At 38.2% G+C, this 22,730-nt stretch overlaps 1 protein-coding gene across 1 annotated transcript in view; it reads left to right on the top strand.

The window, feature by feature from the left end:
• The window catches only part of cntnap5a (contactin associated protein family member 5a), a 77,679-nt gene that overhangs the window by 23,140 nt on the left and 31,809 nt on the right, over positions 1-22,730 (top strand). Inside the window, exons 2-6 of the mRNA XM_057335226.1 lie at positions 3,097-3,207; positions 3,966-4,159; positions 15,763-15,910; positions 20,131-20,334; positions 20,910-21,094. Of these exons, the coding sequence (XP_057191209.1) occupies positions 3,097-3,207; positions 3,966-4,159; positions 15,763-15,910; positions 20,131-20,334; positions 20,910-21,094 (842 nt within the window). The remainder of the gene's footprint in view (positions 1-3,096; positions 3,208-3,965; positions 4,160-15,762; positions 15,911-20,130; positions 20,335-20,909; positions 21,095-22,730) is intronic.

Genomic DNA, 22,730 nt, shown 5'->3' with positions numbered 1-22,730 from the left:
TAACCGATAAACAGTAATTGCAACGTTTGACCATTTGTCCTATTGTTGTTTTTGTCATTTAATTACTTATTGACTTGTGATGTAAGGAGCCTGTTTCTAGGCTTTATTTGATCAGTTAGTTGATTGTTACTCTTGTCATGTTTCATGTAATTGTTGAGGTCTCTGTGTGGCATTTTCATGCAACTGTTTTTGTCTCACAAGAGATAATTCAATAATGGTTTACATTGTCCTTAGTTTTAAATGCTTGTATGAAGCACCATACTGATCAATTTCAATGTAAAAACTCTTAACCTGAAAGGTTTTTAATAGAGTTTTTAACATTTCACAAGTTCAGTGATGTGTTTGCTTATAATAAATAAACAGACAAATTCAACAGCAAACTGAATGTTTTGGAGTTCCTTGTAAATGTCAGTTTCGTCACATAAAGAATTGGCAAAATAAAATAAAAACTCACATTCTTATACAGATTAATAGCAGTTCTCTGGGGAATAAAAACAGCCTGAGCTATTCATGTGAGGTCTGCATGAATTAGAGGCTCTCGTTTCAAAATGATTTATTTCATAACTGTTTTTTGCTGCTCTCAGAAAAAAGATCCTGTTGTCTGGGTTTGTTGGTCTTTTTGCTGTTGTTCTTCAAAGATCATAAGAGCCTGAAAATGAGTAAATAAAAGACAGAGATATAACACAAAGAAACTAAGCCACAGCAAGTCTTCTCACATATGCATGAAGGTCATAAGTGGTTATCGCTTAGCAGGAGGTTAATAGCTGAACATATGTCGCCTACATTTAAAGACGGGGGTTATGTGGAGCAGACAGCACTCATCTGTGAATATGTTTTGATTGACGCATTAATTTAGCAAATATATACATACATAATATATACTTAAAGTTTATGTCAACCGATGACTGGCATTTCATTACACCTATAGCAAATGTAAAGTGTGCTTGAGTGTTTTGAAATGATGCAGAATTCAAAAGCAGTAGGGAGCTGACCATGAAATCCCTTGTGTAAATATTGATATTCAGTTATCCTTTCACATTTCCTGCTTTCTGCTTCAGGGCCTTTGCTTGCGATGCAAAATAATTCGTTATTTGAGGATCTGTTATGAAAACCACACTGAATGGAATTGAACATCTCTGCTCCAAAAGCAGGGTTTGTTGACATGCTAATTAAATTAATTTAGGTTTTTCAGTCGACATGCTGTTTTATACAGTTTAATGGGGCACATGTTGTGTGTAAATGGGTTCTGAAGTAATTGAGCCTTGGAGTTATGCGGTGTTTTAAAGGATTAGTTTACCCGAATCTGAAAATTCTTTCATCATTACTCACCCTCTTGGCAACCTGTATGACTTTCTTTCTTTTGTAAAGAGAAAACCAAAGGTTTCGCTGGTCTTTTTTTGGCAATGAAGACTACGGCGTGTGTTTGTGTGTGTGTTGTCCCATATTATAAAAAGTGAATGACGTTCTCATCTGTAAACTGATGATAATAAAACACATGACATTTTCTATCAAAAACTAAAGTCAAGACCCCTGCTGAGTTTTAACCCTAATTATGAAACTCGTACCGAAGCACAGAGGTATATTTTGCTGTTTCCATGGAGATAACCTGCAGCAGTTGCTTTCTTGACCCAGAAACCTATTTCCTCTCCATCACATTTCTTAACTTTTGACCGCTATGCTCTTTTTATTGTAATTTTGTTAATTGCAAAGATCATGCAATTCAATAGGATTTGTCAAAGCCCGCAAGGATGTTATGCATGTAAATGGCAAACATTTATAACTTTAATTAAAACATCTAAAGCTATAAATCAGTTTCTGCTTAAATCTGCATGCTGATTGCATTTTTGCCACCCTTTCTGTTAACAAAATATTGCTACTTCTGAATTTAAGAAACAGTTTGTTCAGTTTGTAAAAATGTGACCCAGTCTGTAGTCATATTTTGTGATTTACATAAAATCATCCTACACAATGTTTTTTTTTTAAGTTATATTTTTGGGCTTTTTGCCTTTATTATGATAGAACAGAGGAGAGGTGACAGGAAAGTGCTGGAAAGAGACAGGGGAGCAGGATGGGCAAAATACAGCACAAGACGGGAATCGAACTCAGCTTGCCGCGAGCGTAGCAGTATATGTCAGCACACTAACAACCAAGCTATTGGCGCCGACCATCCTACATAATGTTAAGAACATTCTGTGGAAAATCATCTTAATATCTTTCAATTTTACTTAGGAAGGCTATGTGAAACCTGAAATAATAGTAAAATTAATGCTTGAAATCAAACTTTGCTGCTTGTAATTATATTTTCAGATTTTAACCTGTTTTCACAGACTGGGTCACTTTTTTTTATTTTAGTGTGGGAACAACATAAAGGTGCATACAGATTTTACCATCATTCATTTTATTCCAAAGTAATAGATCTAGATTATTATTCTATTGATGTTGTGTTCCGTTCACAGTAATAGTAGTAGCTTCTTCTACCCTTGTGTCACGTGCTATGTACAACTGATAAGTGGCAACTCATTTATTGCTATTTCCTGTTCTGTTCACTGAACGTTTCATGCAGTTAAACTCGCAAAAGTCATTAGATGTTTACTTATATTGTTTGTATTAGTACAGTATGGAGTATAGTATAGTATAGTATGACCCCACACAGTGCAAACGTGACATGAGGGTTAAGCAAGATTACAGAAAAGACACAATTTTTAAAGGACTGTCAATTGATGCATTCTTAATTTCCTCCTCAAATGAAGCTTTAACAAAATCTGGATGTGTTAAGATACGAGTAGCCTTTTTTCCATGTGGTGATTCATTGAAATAAAATAACATTTGGCATTTTCATAATTAAAGACTCAGCAGGTACTCTGCTGATGGGAAACAGGACATTTGGGTAAGGAAGTGAAGGAAAAACTAAAGCCCATCATTTGAGAATTTTATCTGATATCTTATCAGTTTGTGCGCTGAAGGAACTTTCAAATGATTGATTGAAGCTTATCTGAACAATAAAAATCTCATCTAAAGAAAATCCATTTTACACATACACAAGTGAAGGAGTTTATTTTCTCATAAGCTAATATATTTTGTTGTTCTGTTATCCAGACAGCTGTGATGGATCTCTGGCATCTCTTCTGCCTGCAACCTCATTTCAGAGCTCTTCACATTTCTCAGACAGTCGGGCTGCATACTTCGCTAAACTAAACAGAAGAGACGGTAAGTATAAGTTCTCGTTTGTATGCTAATTTAGAGTCTCTTCAGAAAACAACATAAACTACCCTGTCATGAAAAACATACAGGTAAAAAGTGTTGTACTATAGAAGTGATGTAGAATTCATATCCCTGAGTGTTTAATTCAAACCCACAAGGCCAAGAAAGAAAACAAACTCCACTTCCAGGAAATTGCTGGTTTGATGTGTTATCAAACCTGTTGCCCTCTCTTAGCATGTCCTCTGAGCTATTCATAGATGTGACGAACCTCTGCCATGCACGACTGTAACAAACTAAATGATTCCTCTCCCTCGGGGGTCTGTGTAAACGCTGCTTCCTTCAAATCAGAGATCCCAGGTTTAAAATTCTGCTCTCATCTGCTCCCGTGGAGTTGAGCCACGTTCGTGGTGCCTGACTAATGAACCTCTCTGCCTGAGCAGTGACCACTTTCACCGTACAGTCCTTGGCAGGAGGATCATGGGGGCAGAGACGCAGGCCTCCAGGCACACCTACCTGTGCTTGATCCAAAGCGAACGCTGTACATGTTAAGTAAGGTCAAGAAGTCGAGGCTTTTTGGCTTGTTTCTAAGAGGAATCTGTCAAACGAGTGACACCAGCAAACCGTGTGAATACAAAACCAAACGTATATAACTCTAATAATCTTTTAAGACCATGTATGGCTGATCTCAAAACAGTTTCAGTCAAACCGTAATAAGTTCTCAGAATTTCGATAGACATTGACTGTGGTCTCCTGGGGTCCTTTAGGAGGAGGAGGGTGGAGCCCGGAGTCGGCGGACAGGTCGCCATGGCTGCAGGTTGACCTACATGACCGAATGGAGGTGACAGCCGTGGCCACACAAGGTCGTCACGGCAGCATGGATTGGGTCAGCGCTTATATGCTTCTCTACAGTGACACCGGGAGGGTCTGGAAACAGTACTTGTTGGAGGACAGTGTCGGGGTGAGTGTGTGTATTTTAGTACCAATTACTGATGGAACAGCCTTCACACCTGCATGGGTTCAGATAGTGATATGTAAGAGATCATTTACAGTCAGCTGGTCATTATCGCAAAATAAATCTCTACGGGGTGATAAGGACTTGGAAGGTATCACCCTGAATGAGTTTATTTTGCAACTGGCTAACTCATTGTTATCCTGCTTATTAGACGGCTGCTTACAATAAATAAATAAATAGACATGAGATTTTAGTTAAAATTATGGTATTACAGAAGGAAAAATATCTAATTGGCATACTGAACCTATGGTAATACCTGCCATTATGCACACATATCTGACAAAAGAGTTACATTATTGACCAATCGGAATCAGGTATTTCAGACATCATAAAAGAAAAGACATTGCTGCATTTCAGTTGCGAATCATGCCGTTTGAGCATTGGTAGTCTGCGCACGTGCAACCACCCCCCCAACACGCACACTTACCACAGTACAGTAAGGTTTACCTAACTGTGCTTTCCTATAAGAAGTGCGCATACATCATTGTGCCATCACACTTACCACATGATACATTTACAATGCTACTCCAGACTTGAAACGCAACAAGCCTAACAGCACAGCAAGAGAGTTATCACCAAAATAATACGCAATACAAATACAAATTATTATTACACATATGCATTATGATCGGCGTGCCGCGTATATGTGCTCTTCAACGGAATTATGGACCGGGTTGCACACACACATGACCGACACTGCCTCACAGTCTGATCATAAAACCAACACAGACTAACGTACACAATACCAGTTTAAAAAGCGACACCACAAGCGCTCTCAGCAAAGAAAACCGGTGCTACACTAGCAGACAGTAAACAGATTCCCAAGTGAATAAACTATGATTATAATAAATCTTAATATTAAAATGGTACAGTGAACTAAACTTATGGAACTGACCGTAGTAAATTTACCGTTTATCTGATAAAATGTCACTGTTATGCAGAATAACAGCAAATATGCACAATATGTTAAATTTAAGACTGACCACAGTCCAAATCACTCGTCTCAAATAAAGCTAAGCAACATAAACAACTGTGCACATCAGCAAGAATGAATTGAGGCACGGCTGCCTATAGCCTGAAGTATAGATCTCTTTTTACTTCGGGTGCTTCTTCCGCTTTATGAGACTGCTGGTGAACAAGATTTTGGAAAGTTAGCAAAAAAAGCACGTCCGTTTAGAAAGATGATATGATTGGTCAGTTTTACTGTCACTCAAAATTAATCTCTCTCATTGATTTACTATTGTACATTCGACTTCTTGCAGCATGCGCAGGCTGCGCAGACAGCGTATGACATCACAGATCTGCGACTGCTCCGTGATCTTGAATTACCCTCGTGAGACTTGAGCTGCGTCTGAATTCGCTCACTTGTTCACTCATTCACTGTGCCCTATATAGTGAATGCTAAAAAACACTATATGGGGAAGAAGTGAATGAAAATGAGTGAACTATTTCGGACACTGACGTAATATATCCTGCGTCTGACAGTATTGTTGCGGAAATTCATCATAACGCTTATATTACACTTGTGTGGGTTTATAGATTGTTTTGTGAAATGGTAAAGTTGATTTTTACATCATTTGTCACTTGTCACGTTTATTGTATTAGTTTTAAATAAAGAGAACAAAACAAATGTTTGCCACGTTTATTTACTATTACATTTATTACGTTTAGTAAAATTACTTAATATTTTTAAAATAAAACACTGCTATATATAACATTCATTTAATCTGTTTATTCTCAAAAAGTAGAAAATAACTGTCAACAAGAACAAACACAAGTGTATAAACGTACATTCGTGGCATTAATGGTCACTCTCATCCAGCTGATTCTAATCAGACGGTTGATTCGCGTTGAATCATGGGAAATATGAGTGAGCGAGTGTACATCGGATGTACACTCAAAATCAGAATGCATTGTGGGTAAAAAGTAGTGAACAAATGTAGGGAATGAGTTGTTTACTCAGAATTCGGACAACAAAATAAAATGGCGGACACCCAATATAGTGCACTATATAGCAGATAGGGGCGAATTCAGAAACAGTCTTGGAAATCTCACATGGATAGAGTCCACATCGACCCAGGAAGTCAAATATACATATCTAATAGGGAAAATCTTAAAAAAAGATTTAAAATGATTTTAAAAAGGTTTTAAAGACTACTTTTATTGAAAATAATATTTTAAAGTTTTTCATTACAGAGGGCCTTGAGGGTTCGCTACTGCTGTATTTTAAAAACGTGCGGAAAAAATTAAGAGACCATTCCAAATTTTCATTTATTCAGTTTCTATATGTATTGTGGCCATTCCAATTCAGTGTCTGTTGAATTTAAATAAAATAAAACCTCAGGAGTGACAAAGTCATCCAACAGCAATGTAAAAGACTGACAGCATAAGACACATGAAAACTGTGATAAAAATCCAGGTTATCACTTATAAATAATGATTTTAACATGTTTCTTCAGTTTTCATTTTTTTGCAAATAAATTGCAAATAGAAACAGCATTTATATTAAAAATTTTGGTGAAATATAGTAGTTCACAGAATGAAACAAAAACTATAATTTTACCTCAACACCTACCTATAAATAGTGAATGATAATTTTGAAATTATCTCTTATTTTTTTCCACGTCTTTATATTTTGAAGATCTTCCGCAGCATACTTTCACAAGTTGAAGTTCAGATACCATTAGATGAACTTTATATTCATCTCCAAACATATGAAATGTGACTAGCAATTTCTGAGAGCCCCAAAATAGTACGTCCTAATGATGTTGAACCTGCCAGAGATGCTCAATCTTCACAGGTTTGATGCTAAGCCTCCCACACTTGTATTGTCTTCGTCTTCAGGCTGAGGCTCAACAGTTATGACACCTATAAATTATGGAAGATTCATTGTCTCATATCGTTGCTTTGTAATTACGTTTAAACTGTGAGGCCACCGCTTTATTAAATATATAATGACATTTCAAAGTGTGTTTAATAAAAGCAGAAGATTACAGTCGGGTAAGATGTAATTTGCGTTTTATGTGGCGGAAACGCTGAATAAAGTTGATCAGGTAACAAGTTTAAAGGAAGCGTGTATGAGGCGATAATCTTTTCTCTGCCTTTTGCAGGAGTCTTTTGATCTTCTTAGCTTAGCCGATATTTTTCATTAAAAATGAGTAATTTCAAGAGTCCCTCTCTGCGTATAAATGTTCATTGAAAAAGCTCTGAATATAAGAGATGGCAGATTTTCAGACCCTGCTTTGAATCTGGCAGAGAATTGTCACATTATTGTACTGTCATGTGTAAGGGATTGACTAAGTTTTCTGTATACTATATAAATGTTTCTATGGAACCATTCTGTTGGTTTTATCGGGGTCTTTCTTTCTTACAAGCTTCTTTCACCAGGTCAATAAGCTTGATGTTTCATTTTAGACAAGTGAGGCATTTAGGAATGTAAATGTTTTTGATAACCACTAGTGGTGAAACAAAGTCCGTTTATGGAAGTCATGCCACTCGGCGGCCATGTTTGCAGTGTGCTCTCACTAAATCCTTGGTGTTTCAAGTCTTACGAAACCTTTACCCTAACCCACACCCTAACCCTAACCTTACTCTAACCATCTAAACTACCTATGATTGTTAAAATTGCCAAAAAACACGGTTGCGTGATGACGTCAGACTCGAAACACCAAGGATTTAGTGAGAGCCGTTTGCAGTGCCACTAGGCGGCCATGTTTGTCAGTGCCACTGGGCAGCTGTTTCAGTCAAAGACCACAGTCTATCTACAGTAGTTGAATGAGGGAAGACAGATATTTCTAAAGTTGCTGGCAAAAATAACAATTAAATAGCATATTTACAAATAACAATTAAACCTGTCATAAACTGTACCATAACCTTTGTTTCTTAAGCTAAAATTATGCTAAAAACACCGTTTTTGATGTCACTCCAGCTTCTGCGCCTGTGCACAGGTTGACAAGCACCTCACCAGTCACTAAGCCCCACCCAAATTCATTATCAGTCTTTATCAATTGACGATTGCCTGTTTTTCCTGGAAGGCGGGACTTCCTTCGCTAGCGCGGCCATATTGAGGGTTGCATGCCCTCCCCATTCATAGTAATGGAAGTGGCGCATCTAGTTGCCATGAAACGGAAGTTGCGATTGACTTCTTTTCCATATCATGATGTGTATCCGAGTGATACAGCTTCTAAAATTATAAAAAATGTTGGGCTTTATTTGTTGTAATTTGGGCTCGGAGGGGAGGGCTAAAAATGCCTAGCCATTGGACAGTCAGTACAGTCCTTCCTCTTTTTAGTTGCTTACGTCATGTGGTGAAGAGTTGTTTGGGGAGAGGAGCTTAATTTTTTTGATTAAAGATAACAAGTGCAAATGAATAATAAAAATAATAATAATGGTGTGCTCGGATAAATAATATATAATAATCACTGCAACACTGTGTAAAACAATTAGGGTGGGTTGCACCAACAAGGATTAGGTCTACATTAAATCATGGTTTATTTAATAATTCTGTTGCACCAAAGTTTAAACCTTGTTTAAAAATAATCAGGTTTATATTTAAGCTATCGTTTGATCTAGGTTTTAATTTTACAGTAAACCTAGATTAGTAATTTTTATGTTTGACTTCGTAAAAATCCCATAGCTTTTATATTGTTGTAAAACCAATTATGCTAAGAGGGTCCATTAGTCTGTTTTGTTGTTGTTTTTTGCCCAGGAGTAAAATTTAAAGGCTAACAAATCTCACAGCCACAGTTATGCATTTTCTCCTCCCTTTTGCTGAGATAAGCGAGGCAGAGAAAGATGTTTACACAGCAACCTCCTTCAACGACACATCATCACAAATTTTCAAGAGTGTCATCTTCAGTGCTAAAGTAAAAAAGATTGGACACAATGCATCTGATCAACAATAAAAATCTAAGTTAAAGGAGCCATTCTTTTGCTGTTTTTGAAGCTTTGATTATGTTTTTTGGGTGTTTAAAAATGGATGTTCATGTTTCTAGTTTCGAAAAACGCTTTATATTTCACATATTTCAAGTCTATTGTTCACCAGTGTCCCTCTTCTAACAAAACGACTGGATTTCTTCCAGACACCGGACCGATTGGGTCAGACTGGTTATATTAATTAACACTAATAACAGAAGAGTTAGTTTTGCCTTTTTATATTGTACCTAAGTTGGATAATAAAACAAGCAGATTGACTAGGAGACATTTGCAAACAGGACTTCAAAGGACGTTTCATAGAAGTGTTTTAGAGGTATGCGCACACACACAATATCAGTGCATTACACAGAACAGCTTTCACAGCCTATGTTAAAGTCATGGAAGCTGTTATTTGACTGTTGGTTATCTTAGAATGTGTGTAGCTGAATTCTTATTACCAGCTGTATGACTGTGATGAAAGTGAAAGTAATTAAGCGCGCAGTTCAGTCAAATGTTTACAATCTCTGATAACCAAACACTACCCCAGCGGCTCTTCCTCTTCTCTAAGGAAGGCCTCGCCCCTTTTTTGTCGTATTCCTTTGGGCAGAGGTTTTTCAAAAACTCGGAATAGTGACATCATTTACCTGGGATGTAAAGGGCTGTAGTCCGATTCCAGCTGTTCTCTGCAGTCCTTGAAAAGCGAATTCTGTTAAAGACAATATCTCGCTTGGCATTGAACTTTGAGCTTTATCATTTTGCAGATATTGTTTATGCTCTAACAGCAACATTACACACTAACTAAAGTTTGAAAATTGCCATCACGGGGAATGGCCGCTTTAAGAAAAACACTAATTTGTTGTCAGGCCTCAGCTTATGTGTACTTGAAATAGTGAGGAATACTAAATTGGCTAGTAGAGATCGACCCAACCCAGCTCATCTGCCTTCACTGAACTGTATGTCAGGGAAGGTCTTCCTGAAGGAAGGTGTGAATGGACTCCCCAAAGTGTCCGATAATTGTTCTCTCCAGCCTGCACTGCGGCTGGCGGTGATTGTTTTGATCCGTTGTGTTTGCCACAAAATGAGAAAGCTTGCGTGTGTGCGTAATAGCAGGCAGGACAAGATCATCTTGTACAAGCTTGCATTTCAAGTATATTAGGGACATACTGTATATCTTTAATCAATAACCGGTCGTGGCAGACAAATTGCAATAAAGGATTAATTGCATGTAGTGTATTAGTCAGCTGTAGTCAGCTCATTAATCCCTGATCGCCACAGCGCCAGTGAACTAAATCTGACTCCAGCACTTCAAAAGCAGAATTAGATGTATCAATTGTATGCAAGTTTTCCTGACACATTTCGTTAGTAGCCTCTTTTTTCTCTCATCTTGTATTGCCATCATCTCCTGGCGGGGAAACAGGATTCGCCTACGTTGACAGAAAATTGCTGAGTGCAAAGCTTTGTGAGGGCCTCTCCACGGTCATTTCTTCCCTCTTACTACAGCCTGTGGGCCTTTGAGCTACATGTCCGTCTTTGTCAGTTTTTTCTCCGGGCAGTGTGTGTCTGTGGCATGTGAGAAGGTTACCATGAGAATTTCTGAGAGTGAATGTTAAGAGTGAGGATCTTCTCTTGAGAACGAGAACAGAAATTGAATTGCAGGACGTTAACTAACGTGACAGATGTTAACACTGACAGCTCAGAGTTGTAAGCTTGCCATAAAAACCCCGCTGTGAACAATTGCTTCTCTTTCAGGGCTGGAATAAAAGAAAGACCTTTTCTTCCTATGTTACTAAAGAAGCTTCAAACGTACATTATCTCAGAATCTATAGTGCACTGTATTTGGCACGACTGCGAGATCATATTTCTAGTTTGCATAATCCATAATGGGCCCTGGCAGATGTGTTTTACTGACAATAATTTGATACAGATAAAATAGCACATTAGGTCACCTCTATTGAAAATACAAAGTGAGGCAGCTGATACTGTATGTAGGTATAAGGTTTAGCATAAATTATTGTTGTGTTTGAAATAGTGATAAAAGTTCGACATCTTTAAAATTAAAGGAATAGTTCACCCTAAAATATTTTTTTTGTCATTTATTCACTCGTTTTGTCTGTCTATTTAAAACTAAACTACCATTGACAGACTCTTTTACTCTTTTTTTTGTTGCCATTTTCCTTTACTTTTAGTGCATTTAAGATTAAAAATGTTGCCCTTCCCTTTTTGATTGGTTTGTTGTAAGTTGGGCCTGGAGGGGAGGGCTAAAAATGCCTGGCCATTGGACAGTCAGTATAGTCCTACCTCTTTTTTGTTGCTGACATCATGTGGTGAAGAGTTGTCGTTTAGCATAAATTATTGTTGTGTTTGAATAGTGATAAAGGTTCGACATCTTTTAAATTAAAGGAATAGTTCACCCTAAAATATTTTTTTTGTCATTTATTCACCTTCCTATTGTTCAAAACCTGTATATGACTCTTTCTTCTGTGAAACACGAAAGAAGATATTTTGAGAAATGTCTCAGTGGTTTTGTGTCTACACAATGGAGTTCAACAGGGGGAATGTTGTTTGATTACCAACATTCTTTAAAATATATTATTTTGTTTTCTGCAGAAGAAAAAAGTCATACAGGTTTGGAAAGACATGAGGGTGAGTAAGTGATGAAATAATATTTCAGAATATACCCTTTTTGCTGTCTCCAAAATTTCGGCGACAGGCTCGTTTTGTCTGTCTATTTAAAACGAATCTACCGCTGACAGACTCTTTTACTCTTTTTACTCTGATAATTAGCATATTATAGTCCAGTGATAACCTCCCTTAGGATAATCAGATCATAACAAACAGATGTCATTAGTTCTTAATGACATTTAAGTGTAACACATTATGTAACACATAACTGAGACTTATAAAAAGGAATATCAGAAAGTTGAGTCCTGATTGTAAACTTGATGTGGAGTTGGGGATGGAGGAGGCCAATTTTCTCCTGAGCAACGCGATAAGCTGCTGATAGCAGAATTCATTTTAAACAGAAGCTGTGATAGGGTCATTTCTATAGGTAGATGAGAATCAGCTGATGCGAGCTTGACGTGACCTGCCAGAACTCACACTAATGAATATGCTTGATTTGTTTGGTTCCATACACACTGCGTTTAATTTTGGTAAATGCGGTTGTTACTACTTGTATTTTTCTGGAGTTCATTAGCAGAATGCGGTTGTCACTCTGGTGTGTGTACTGTGTGTGTACAGAGCAGAATAAAGCACTAAAAGGTGAAGTGTCAACCGAATTTATCTGCAGTCTTGTACATGTTTAAAATAATTAAACAAGCGCTGCAAAGCTTTCAGAACTGATAGCTACATTTCTATTATTAAATTAGCTGTCATCCAATTTAGGGTATGTTTTTGGCAGATTGTTTCATTTGACTAACCTATCAAAATCTTCATAATGCACACTCATTTTTCTTTTAATCACCTCTATCCAATGTGCAGTATTTAATTTAAATGATTATAGCTGACAACAGCATCTAAATTGTCACTTCAACACCACGTTTCATGTGCTAATTTTTGAGTATCCAAATCAGACAGTTTTCTCTTTATTTTTCTCCCTCTCCATCCGTTCCTCCATTACATGGAGGCTTGAGCAGCCCCATAGGCAATCGATGAGAGTGCCCATCGTTTCGTTAGATTAGCTTGCCTAAAGCATAAGCCTGGTGGTTAATACGGGTCCCATTAAGTATCATTGACGTAAAAGCGTGCATGAGTCATTTAGCTGTAACAGGTCCGAATCACAACCACAGAAGAACTTTGCTATAAAAATGACTTTAGTTTTTAACCTAAATCGCTATACACATTTTAGCAACATCCCTACTTCATTTAAAAGGGTCAAATGACATGGCTAAAACAAATATTATCGTTTGTTTTAGATGTAATGCAATGTGTATACACGATTTAAGATTCAAAAACGCTGTATTTTCCACATACCGTGCATGTTTGTATCTCCTCTTTGCTGCGCCTCTCTGAAACGTGCAGATTTTTAACAAAGCTCATCGCTCTGAAAAGTGAGGTGTGCTATGATTGGCCAGTTAACCAGTGCGTAGTGATTGGTCGAATACTGCAAGCGTGTGACGGAAATGTAACGCCTCTTACCATATTTGGAACATCAGGTTCCAAAGCAATTGTACTGACAGGTTCGCCCACCGTACTTGCGTATACATTTGGGCGGTCTTAGTCAACTCATACCACGAACTGAGGTGGATTTTGTGGGGGTGTGGTTACACGAGGCGTTTCAGGCAGGTCTGGGGGAGCATTCGCTTTTAGATAGAATGCATCTTTTATTCGGACACTTTAATTTTTGCAATATTACATGTCGAATACATGCATGGGCAACTTATAACACACCAAAGACACAGAAAAACACGTATTCGCGCCATATGACCCCTTTAAATGATGAAATTGTCACGTGTCAAGTCTTGCGCTTAGCAGCTGCAATTAATACCTTTATGATGTTTCTTTGCACAGAATTGCAATTCACAATGGAGCCAGAGAGGATGTCTGAAAAGAAAGAGACTGCTTGTCTCTCGTCTAGGGACAGTTTTCCTGTCTTAGCTCTCGTTTAAGCATGGTCACAGAGGCACAGAGGTGGTGCTATCTGTGACACTCTCAGGTCCTTGTTTCTCCTGGGATAGAGTCTAATTCATGTTTAGAGGGGTTCAATGGAGGAAGCCTGCTCAAACAAAAGGACAACTTTCTGTTATTGAAACATGACATAACCATTAACATTCAGCGATGTTTAAAAGAACACTCACATGTCAAGTCTATTGTTTTTCTTACCAGATGTACACTCAAGGCACACATACAAAACCTCCCCAGTTTAGCTCATCTTCTGCTAGCTCTTATTTCGGATGTCTAGTGACTAGGTTTAAGGGGAGTGGCGAGTGGTGACTCACAGAAGGTGTAACAGTCGCAGACGTAAGAGGGCTGATGAAACGGCCCGTGGAGAGTTTATCATAACGGCAGCAGAGCACACGAGCTTAATGAAAGGAGGTGGAGGTCTAGCAGAAGTCAATGGAGGAATAGAGTTAATGAAGTGTGGAGAGGAGCTGTTTACGTGGGCAGCCTGCTACCGGGGGCATCTCCCCAGTCTCGACGGATGCTCCGCTGCGCCCTTGGGTCGAGATGAACTGATCGGTAATTGGATGGATGTATTGTTGTTTTCTTTTTTCCTCTCGGAGGTGGAAAATGAGAGAAGAAACTGCAGTCTGGGACAGGATGTTGTCGTCAGTGTGCTCTCAGATGAGGAGCTGATGATGTCATTAGAAATGTGCTAATGCTCAGAAGTTTAAGAATGGAACCAATATAAACCACTGTAGAAAAAAACTAATGAGATCAAGTGTTTTTTGTGCAGTCATGAGAAAAAACAGCAGACAAGTAAAAAAAGAATACAATTTCCTGCTGTTTTTTCGAAATGTCGACAAGAGTAAAACAACATACAGCAGACCAAAAAGTGCACTTTAAATTAATTTTCACACGTCAGATAACTTAGCTCCTTAAAGGGCTCAGCATACTACATTCGAAATCGAAAAACGACCGTCTGTGACCTGATTTCGAACAAAATCTGGTCCAAACGACAATTCATTTCACTAGTTCGCCGCAGCAAACCAAACAGAACTTTCCGGGAAAGTTCGTGTTGGCCGGTGTTCTGCCAATTTATGCTACCCATAAATTTGTGCTACCCTCGTGTTGTGATTGGGTTGGGGGAGGGGTTATTTAGGTGTAAGGGTTGGGTTGGGGGAGGGGTTAGTCCTGTTTTGTCTGGAGGTAGCAAAATTTGATAGGGATGCATAAATTGGCAGAACACCGGTAAACACCCTCGAGCCACCATTGGTCCATGGCCATTATGTAATGGTGGGTGTGTTGTTTGTGTGGCCACGTGCGCAGAGGCTATTTGCATATGTCATGTAAACCCCACCTCCAGAAACAAAGGGGTGTTCGAAAACACTCTACCGTCTCTCAACGTTTTCGAGCTTCGTTTTACCCCAAAACGCAGAACGAAAGCGCAATTCGCCTGGACTAGGCTGAGCCCTTAAGGGTGAAATCTCTGCAGAACATCTTTCACAAACTCTAAAGCAGCAAGCTTGCTTATCTACAAATCTGTTATCCCTGATACTTTTGGAAAGCGCTGTATTTCTTCCTCCGAGCCAGTGAGCAAGCAAAACAATGCTTTAAAGTCATTACCATCATATTCTTGTTTTTGCTGGCATCATAACAGTGTTTGTGGGCTGCTAGGATCTCACCAGGGAAGGTGATGATATTGTTGTTGTTATTTATCACTATCTCAGAGGGACATAGTCTATCTTCGAAAAAAGTTGACATTTTCCCTTTGTGATTCATCCATAACCATGTGGTGTTTTGGTCATCTGTTCTCGTGTTCAACACGAATCGCAACTGCGAGTGAGTCAGACACAAATTACTGTCAAATTATGAGCACTAGCAGATGAAAATAAGTTGACATTTACGTAAACTGTTAAGGTCTTCAAAACAAATATTACTCTTTTATTCAACCAAATCTGTGCAGTCTTGTCAATTAGCACATTATTAAATGATTATAAACAAAACTATTTTTACAATGTTTTGTCTGTTTGCAGAGGATCGTGGGTAATGTGAATCCAGACAGTGTGGTCCATCATAAAATCAGCCAGCCTATCAGAACCCGGTTCCTTCGCTTTGTCCCCCTGGAGTGGAGCCCCAGCGGTCGGGTGGGCCTCAGGGTGGCTGTGTATGGCTGTACCTACCGTGAGTGACACATTTGATTAAAATAAGTATTTACTATTTCAAATATAATATTTGCCAGGTGCCCTGTGAGACACAACAGCCACTTTTTCAGATATGGAGGAATCATAAAGAAAATGGGAGTTAGTTGAAGTCACAGATTTCAATTGCTTTTATCTTCTATCTAATAAAAACAAAACAAAAGCATCCCAGATCTGATAGCAGTTCACCCTGTGCACATTTTACAATAACACAGGCAATAAAAGCGCATGGCACAGTATTTAAGGTAAAAGCATTTCCCATAATTCTTGCAGCAGATCTTCACAGCTGCTGTCTTTTGTCTTGTTTCAGTAATTTCCGCCAGGTGCTGAATCAAGGTCAGACAGAAAATACACTGCATGATGGCTGCGGTTTTTACTCAAGTGGTTTTTAATAAAGCTTGTTTGATGACTCTATATCTTTCAATAGCGAACAAAGATGTCTCAATATCAGACACTCATCCGGCCAGGCTGTGTTAGATAGAGTTTTGAAGCAAGATGAATCAGGTGGTGGAGTACAGAAACTTTTATATTACATGGGCATGGTCTATGTAATGAATTTGAATTTTCGCTGATGAATGCTTAAAGGGACAGTTCACCCAAAAATAAAAATTCTGTCATTTACTCACCCTTGAGTTGATCCAAATCTGTGTAAATGTCTTTGTTCTGATGAACACAGAGAGAGATATTTGGAAGAATGCTTGTAACCAAACACTTCTTGGCCACCATTGACTAGCATGGTAGGAAAAACTACAATGGTAGTTAAAGGTGCCCCAAAACTATTTTTCCTGCTAGTCAGTGGTGGCCAAGAACTGTTACAAGCATTCTTCCAAATATTGTTCTCTCTCTCTTAATCAGAACAAAGACATTTAGACAGATTTGGAACAACTTGAGGGTGAGTAAATGAAGACAGAATTTTCATTTTTGGGTGAACTGTTGCTTCAGTTGAGCTGTCTGTAATAGTGAACCACAGTCACATTTCATACAAAGCTTCAGATTATTGCCTAGAGAATCAAAATGAACATTAGCGGTGAAGCACTCATATCCTCACGGTTTTGTGAGTGCAAAATATAACCTTACAGGAAGAGCAAAAATATATTTTTAATTAGACATGATTTGACGGCTATTGCTCACTGGTAGTGCCGTGACTGCACCTAACAGCACAGATTAACTTGAGCCACATATCACATAATGGGCAAAATGCTAATGCTAATCAGCCAACTGCTGTGACAGTTGTGAACTCAAGCTGAACCTGCAAATGCTGCGGTACCCAAGTGTCATTATCTGTAACTGTAAGATTGCCGTTTCCAGACCATGTTTGTCACAGCCAGCAGTTTCCCTATTTGACTAAATGGAGCAGTTGCTTATTATCCCAAAGGTCATTATATTCACTGTTGGAATCTATATGAGCCTTTCTGTCTTACTTCACTAATTTGAAAGAAGGCATACTTTTAAAAACCACTTCACTTCTTTCACTCTCTTGCTCCTTTGTAGGCTGTATGGTTTTGTTTCATAATGAGTGACATCATACTGTAAGGAGTTGAAATGCAGAAAAAGAGTTCTAGGAAACAATAGTGCGAACAAACACGAAAAAGAAGATGTGGCTTTTGCATCTACACAACACCATTTTGGTCAATCAGAAAGTCTTTTGACAAAGCAAAATTCTATTGATTGTATTTTGTTTATACGTTTGTGTAGTGTTAAACAACTGAAACGGGAAGTGTTGTTTACGTTATTCAAAGTGGTCTATAGTGCATGATAATTCTCTCATAACTTACTCTCATGCCATTCCATCCATTAGTTGAGCACAAATCATTTGTATAAAAATGCTGTCAATCAACCGCAATACAATTTAACCACACATTATATGCACTGCCTTTAATAGTGCTGCACTGTTTGTGTTACATTATGTATTTGACAATATTTTATTGCAAACCTGACTCATGTAAATTAGGCTATAATACATATTGCTTTGTTTGTAAAAACAGTGTTATTTCTCTACCGTAGATGGTGAATTGCAATTTAAATGTAGCCTATGTTTTTTTATATTAATCATGGCAGCAGTAATACAGTATATCAAATAATGTAGAACTGCATTATAACCGGGCAAATATCCAGATGCACAATGTAGTCGAGCACACTTTCTGCATTTTAAAAAGCCATTTCATGTGTCTGGTTTGCAGTCGCGAACCTATGCTATATAGTCTCAGCAAAGTTTGCCAGATGCATGTGCGCACTTACTCTGCAAGATGTGGAATTGCACCGTGCAAACTGCGTTCAGCTCCGATTTTTTTGGCAGTTCATTGATTTGCATACCTTCTTTTGCAAATCCAAAGCCGGAGCAACTTGCACAGTATGTGAAATAAACAACGCTGTCAGTGGCCGCAGTTCTTTCTTGTTAAATTCCCCCTTGAGCTGGTGTTCAAGAGTGAAGCACACAGAGCGAAAGCTTATTGCTTATTTTATATCTCATATTGTTTACAGGATGCCATTACAGTATATTGCTGCTTTATTATATAGATTATATAGCTTTCTTGTGGCTCAGTGGTTGGAGCATGGCACTAGCAATGCCAAGGTCGTGGGTTCGATCCCAGGGGATTGCACATAGTCAACAAATGTATAATACACTGCAATGTAAGTCGCTTTGGATAAAAGCATCTGCCAAATGTAAATGTAAACATTTTACAGAATTTCCATATCGTCACTGTTGGACTGAAACCTTTTATCTCGATTTTTCATTAAGAATTACAAAACAAAATTTGACCACACTGTGCTTCATTATCTAAAATATGCAGTGTTTTTCATTTCACTTCATGGCAGTTTTGGAGACAAGAGCTTTCATTCAGACTGCAACGATATATCAGTTCAGTCATTTTATCTGTGTGAACCCACCCCAAGAAGTAATGGCATGTGGGCACCATATTTATATGATGTATATATTGCTGACACATTTGTTTTACTTGTAAATCTGCAGAATAATTTTAAATATAAAGCAAGACTAACCTGTAATCATGCTAATACTAGTAATACTTGTAACTAGCTGACAGTTCCAGCCAAGAATTGTACTCAGTGTTGTATCTTTCTTTCAGTTCCTCCCTGATGCCATTAAAGACTTGCCATATCATCAAGATTTATATACACAGGTCTGGATAGATGGCTTTGCAGTAGTTTCTTTTTACAGTTTGTTTTTCTAGGCTGAAAACAAGGGGCACCCTTCCGATGTCTCTCGTGAAGCCAACACGGAAGTGACCTAAACTGCATTACAATTTCATTGAGCCCCATGTTAAAATGCCAGCAAAAAAAAACATGTTTAGAGCCTGGTACAAACAATTATTTTGGTCTATATAGCTAATTTTACCCTTCATGACAACTGTGAGGAGGGTGAATTCTTTTATAACTCACCCGCTTAAATTATATTAAGCCTTAAAATTCTGCAAATTAGGTGCGTGGCTACTTGAGTGACAAGTGGTTTCAGCAAACAGGCACCTCAGCTCCCATTTTCAGTTGCCCATTTTCGATTATCCAGGAGTGACGCGCTGCTAAAATGGCGACTGCCGGCTCCGCCCACATTAAGCTTCAAAACAGCTCATCAGAACGTCATGGACACTACGTCCACATTTTATACAGTCTATGGCTGAAAATAACGAAGTCATTGGTTGCTGAACCAAATAAGTATGCAAAAATGTTATTCTCTGACATAAGCCTACCTACAAACTTACAGGGTCTATAATGGGGGGGATACCAGCCATTCCAAAATTGTAAACAATATAAACATAAGTTCATAACATCTCTCCATGCCCATCATCCTTTACTGTTATGCTGGTGTTGATGTCAGCCAAAACATTTAAACTTCAGAGAGTTTTTCCTTCAGCCTGCAGCTCAAGCAGTTTAGCAAACTTCATTTTCTCTGTTGCTTTTGAATGTTCTTCCCTTATTTAGTTTCAGCATAATACAGGTCATCTTCCTGATTGCATTTTAAATGTTCTCATCACCATTTAGAGTGAAACAGATCTCCAGCCATTTTCTCCCAACCTCAGAATCTACACGACTGCTGTAATTCCCTTACGTGAAATCTGAAAACACAGATAGTAATGGAAATTTCTAAATTGTCTATTGTTCTGCTCACTATTGTTTATTTAATTCTACATTAAATGAGAATTTCTTTAATGGATAAAAAAGTAACTGCTAAATCTCACATGTCTGTAGGATCATATGTGGCCGACTTTGATGGCCGAAGCTCTTTGCTCTACCGATTCAACCAGAAGTCAATGAGCACGGTGAAAGATGTTATATCTCTGCGATTTAAGAGTCGACAGGCGGAGGGTGTTTTACTGCATGGAGAAGGCCAGCGAGGGGATTATATCACTCTGGAGCTACATCGTGGCAGGTTGGCCTTGCATCTAAACCTAGGTGAGTTACAGTACCGGCAGACGCAACGAATTTAAGAGATCAAATATTCAAATTTTCATTTAATCAGCATCTCTAGATGTATTGTGGCCATTCCAGTCCAGTGTCTGTTGTATTTCAACAAAATCAAACCTCAGGAGCGACCTAAAGTCAGCCAACAGCAAAGTGAAAGACTAACAGCATAACAAGGCACATGAAAACTGTGCTAAAAATCAAGGTTATAACATAAAAAATCAATTTGAAACTTTTCCAAAATGCATGTACAAATATTACTGTTACTGTATATAGCTTAAAAGTGAATATGAACATGTTTTCTTTGCAATATTTTAGGTCTGAAAAAAAATACAGAGCATCTTTTCAGTTTTTTACCTGTTTTTCCAGTTTTCATTTTCTGAAAATGAATGCAAATAAAAACAATATTTTCATTTGAAAATTGGTAGAAATATTGTTAGTACTTCACAGAATGAAACAAACATTTGACATATACATAAACCTATAAATACTAATTTTAGAAAAACGTTTTTGAAACGCGTCTTATTTTTTTTCAACGTCTTATGATGACCTTTTGTAATTGGTAGATGACAGCAGGTTGAGGTCCAGCAGCGCTCGTATGGTGGTCACTCTCGGAAGTTTGCTGGATGATCTCCACTGGCACTCTGTTCTGATCGAACGCTTTAGCAAGCAGGTCAACTTCACTTTGGACAGACATACTCAGCACTTCAGGACCAGGGGTGATGGAGATTCTTTAGAGGTCGACTATGAGGTAGGCCTCAGACACTCCTACTTTTCCTCATTGTGGAAATGGTATATAAAGTAGCATTCATCTGGTGGAGTCCAAGAAAGATTTTTTTGGTGTTTCTCCTGAAGCATGGAAGTAGTAACATGTTAAAAATGTTTACATGGTCATGCCTGTAAAGGAATTTAATCAAATGCATGCTTATACTTTTTTAAGAAACTAATTGCCTCTGTCCAGTTGTGTGAAAATAAATGTGTAGTAAATGAATAATTGGAATTTTGAATAACATCAGGATATGAGAACCTGGTGTCTGAAGAAATGTGTCTACATTATACAGTATATCAATATTAGTGCAAACAAACAGTCACGAGTTATCAGAGTAACCTTTGAAAATAAGAGTTAAGAGTATGAGTTGAGTATTCTCTTTATGGCACAGGTTTGGGTTCTCGGGAGCCAAAGAAAAAAGCCTTGGGATACAAAACGACAAGAAAATACTTTATTTATCTTTAAGAGGAAAATTCAATGTTCATAAATCTGCTGTGATAGAGCCTGCTTCCTCACATATCACTGTTTCCCCAGCCGTCCGATCGCTGTTCCAGAGTCAGACATACAATAGGAGGCAATTGCTATCAGTAGAGCAGTGATGAGGTGAACCTGAAGTTAATAGCACCATAAAGGCAGAAGTGCACCTCCCTCCCACCAATGAGAAATGGCACTGCTCTATGTATGTAAAAGGTGCCCTCAAGATCCAGGAAGGACATGACATAGCTTAGCTGCCACTGAGACAACAACAGCCTGGTCCTGCATCTCTGGACCTGCCCCCAACCACATAACACACAACCTGACCTTCACCTTCCCCACCGTCGACAACCCGGCCTGCTGTTTCATGCTTACCCATGGGCTCTTTAATGCATGTTTAATTGTTTTAAAATAAAAGTCCCACCCATCCTGCTGTTTGTTTTTACCCTCCCACACCATTTTGTGATAAACACTGACCCAGAATGAAAACTACTGTCCTTCGTAAATGAATGTTGCTGAACTTCTTGACTTTGACAAACTGGTTGATGGTTGATTTAAAAAAGTACCACATTTAAAGTTTTGCCAAAATTTTGAAGTTTTATGTTTGCCTAAGAGCTAAACCCCCCCTCATTTTAAACATTCAGTGTAGTTTGGAAATACCCTGCAGATGTACTGGACTGTATTTCTGACAGAAAAATAAATTCTGGGCTGTATCCATAAATTTTATGGAACTGTGGCAGATTGTCCATACGTGAGATGAAGCTAAATAGAGCGCAGCTCAAGCAGCATGACAAGAATCACACAAAACAATATATACAACTGAATAGCTGAAATTTCACATTTGGTGGAGCCAAGTCAGGTCCTGACCTTAAACCTATTAAAACCGTGTGGTATGACCTGAAGTGAATGTCAGACAGTCTAAAATACCAAAGACCTGCGGCATGTTTATTTGCCAGAGAAAATGCTTCAAAACACAATCAAGTGTTTAAGAATGACCAATGTACATGTTGTATGTCATAGACTGTTGTGTTTCTGTGAATATAAGCAGGGCTGTGAGAGGAAAAATGTTCAGTCAGTGTTTTGTTTTCTTGCTGTCTCACAAATATGTGCAGTATTTTGATGGATAAAAATCACCATGATTACC

This window comes from Triplophysa rosa, linkage group LG6, assembly GCF_024868665.1.
Source record: "Triplophysa rosa linkage group LG6, Trosa_1v2, whole genome shotgun sequence".
NCBI classification, from domain to species: Eukaryota; Metazoa; Chordata; class Actinopteri; order Cypriniformes; family Nemacheilidae; genus Triplophysa; species Triplophysa rosa.
The sequence above is the reverse complement of the archived record's forward strand: the minus strand, read 5'-3'. Positions and strand labels throughout refer to the sequence as shown.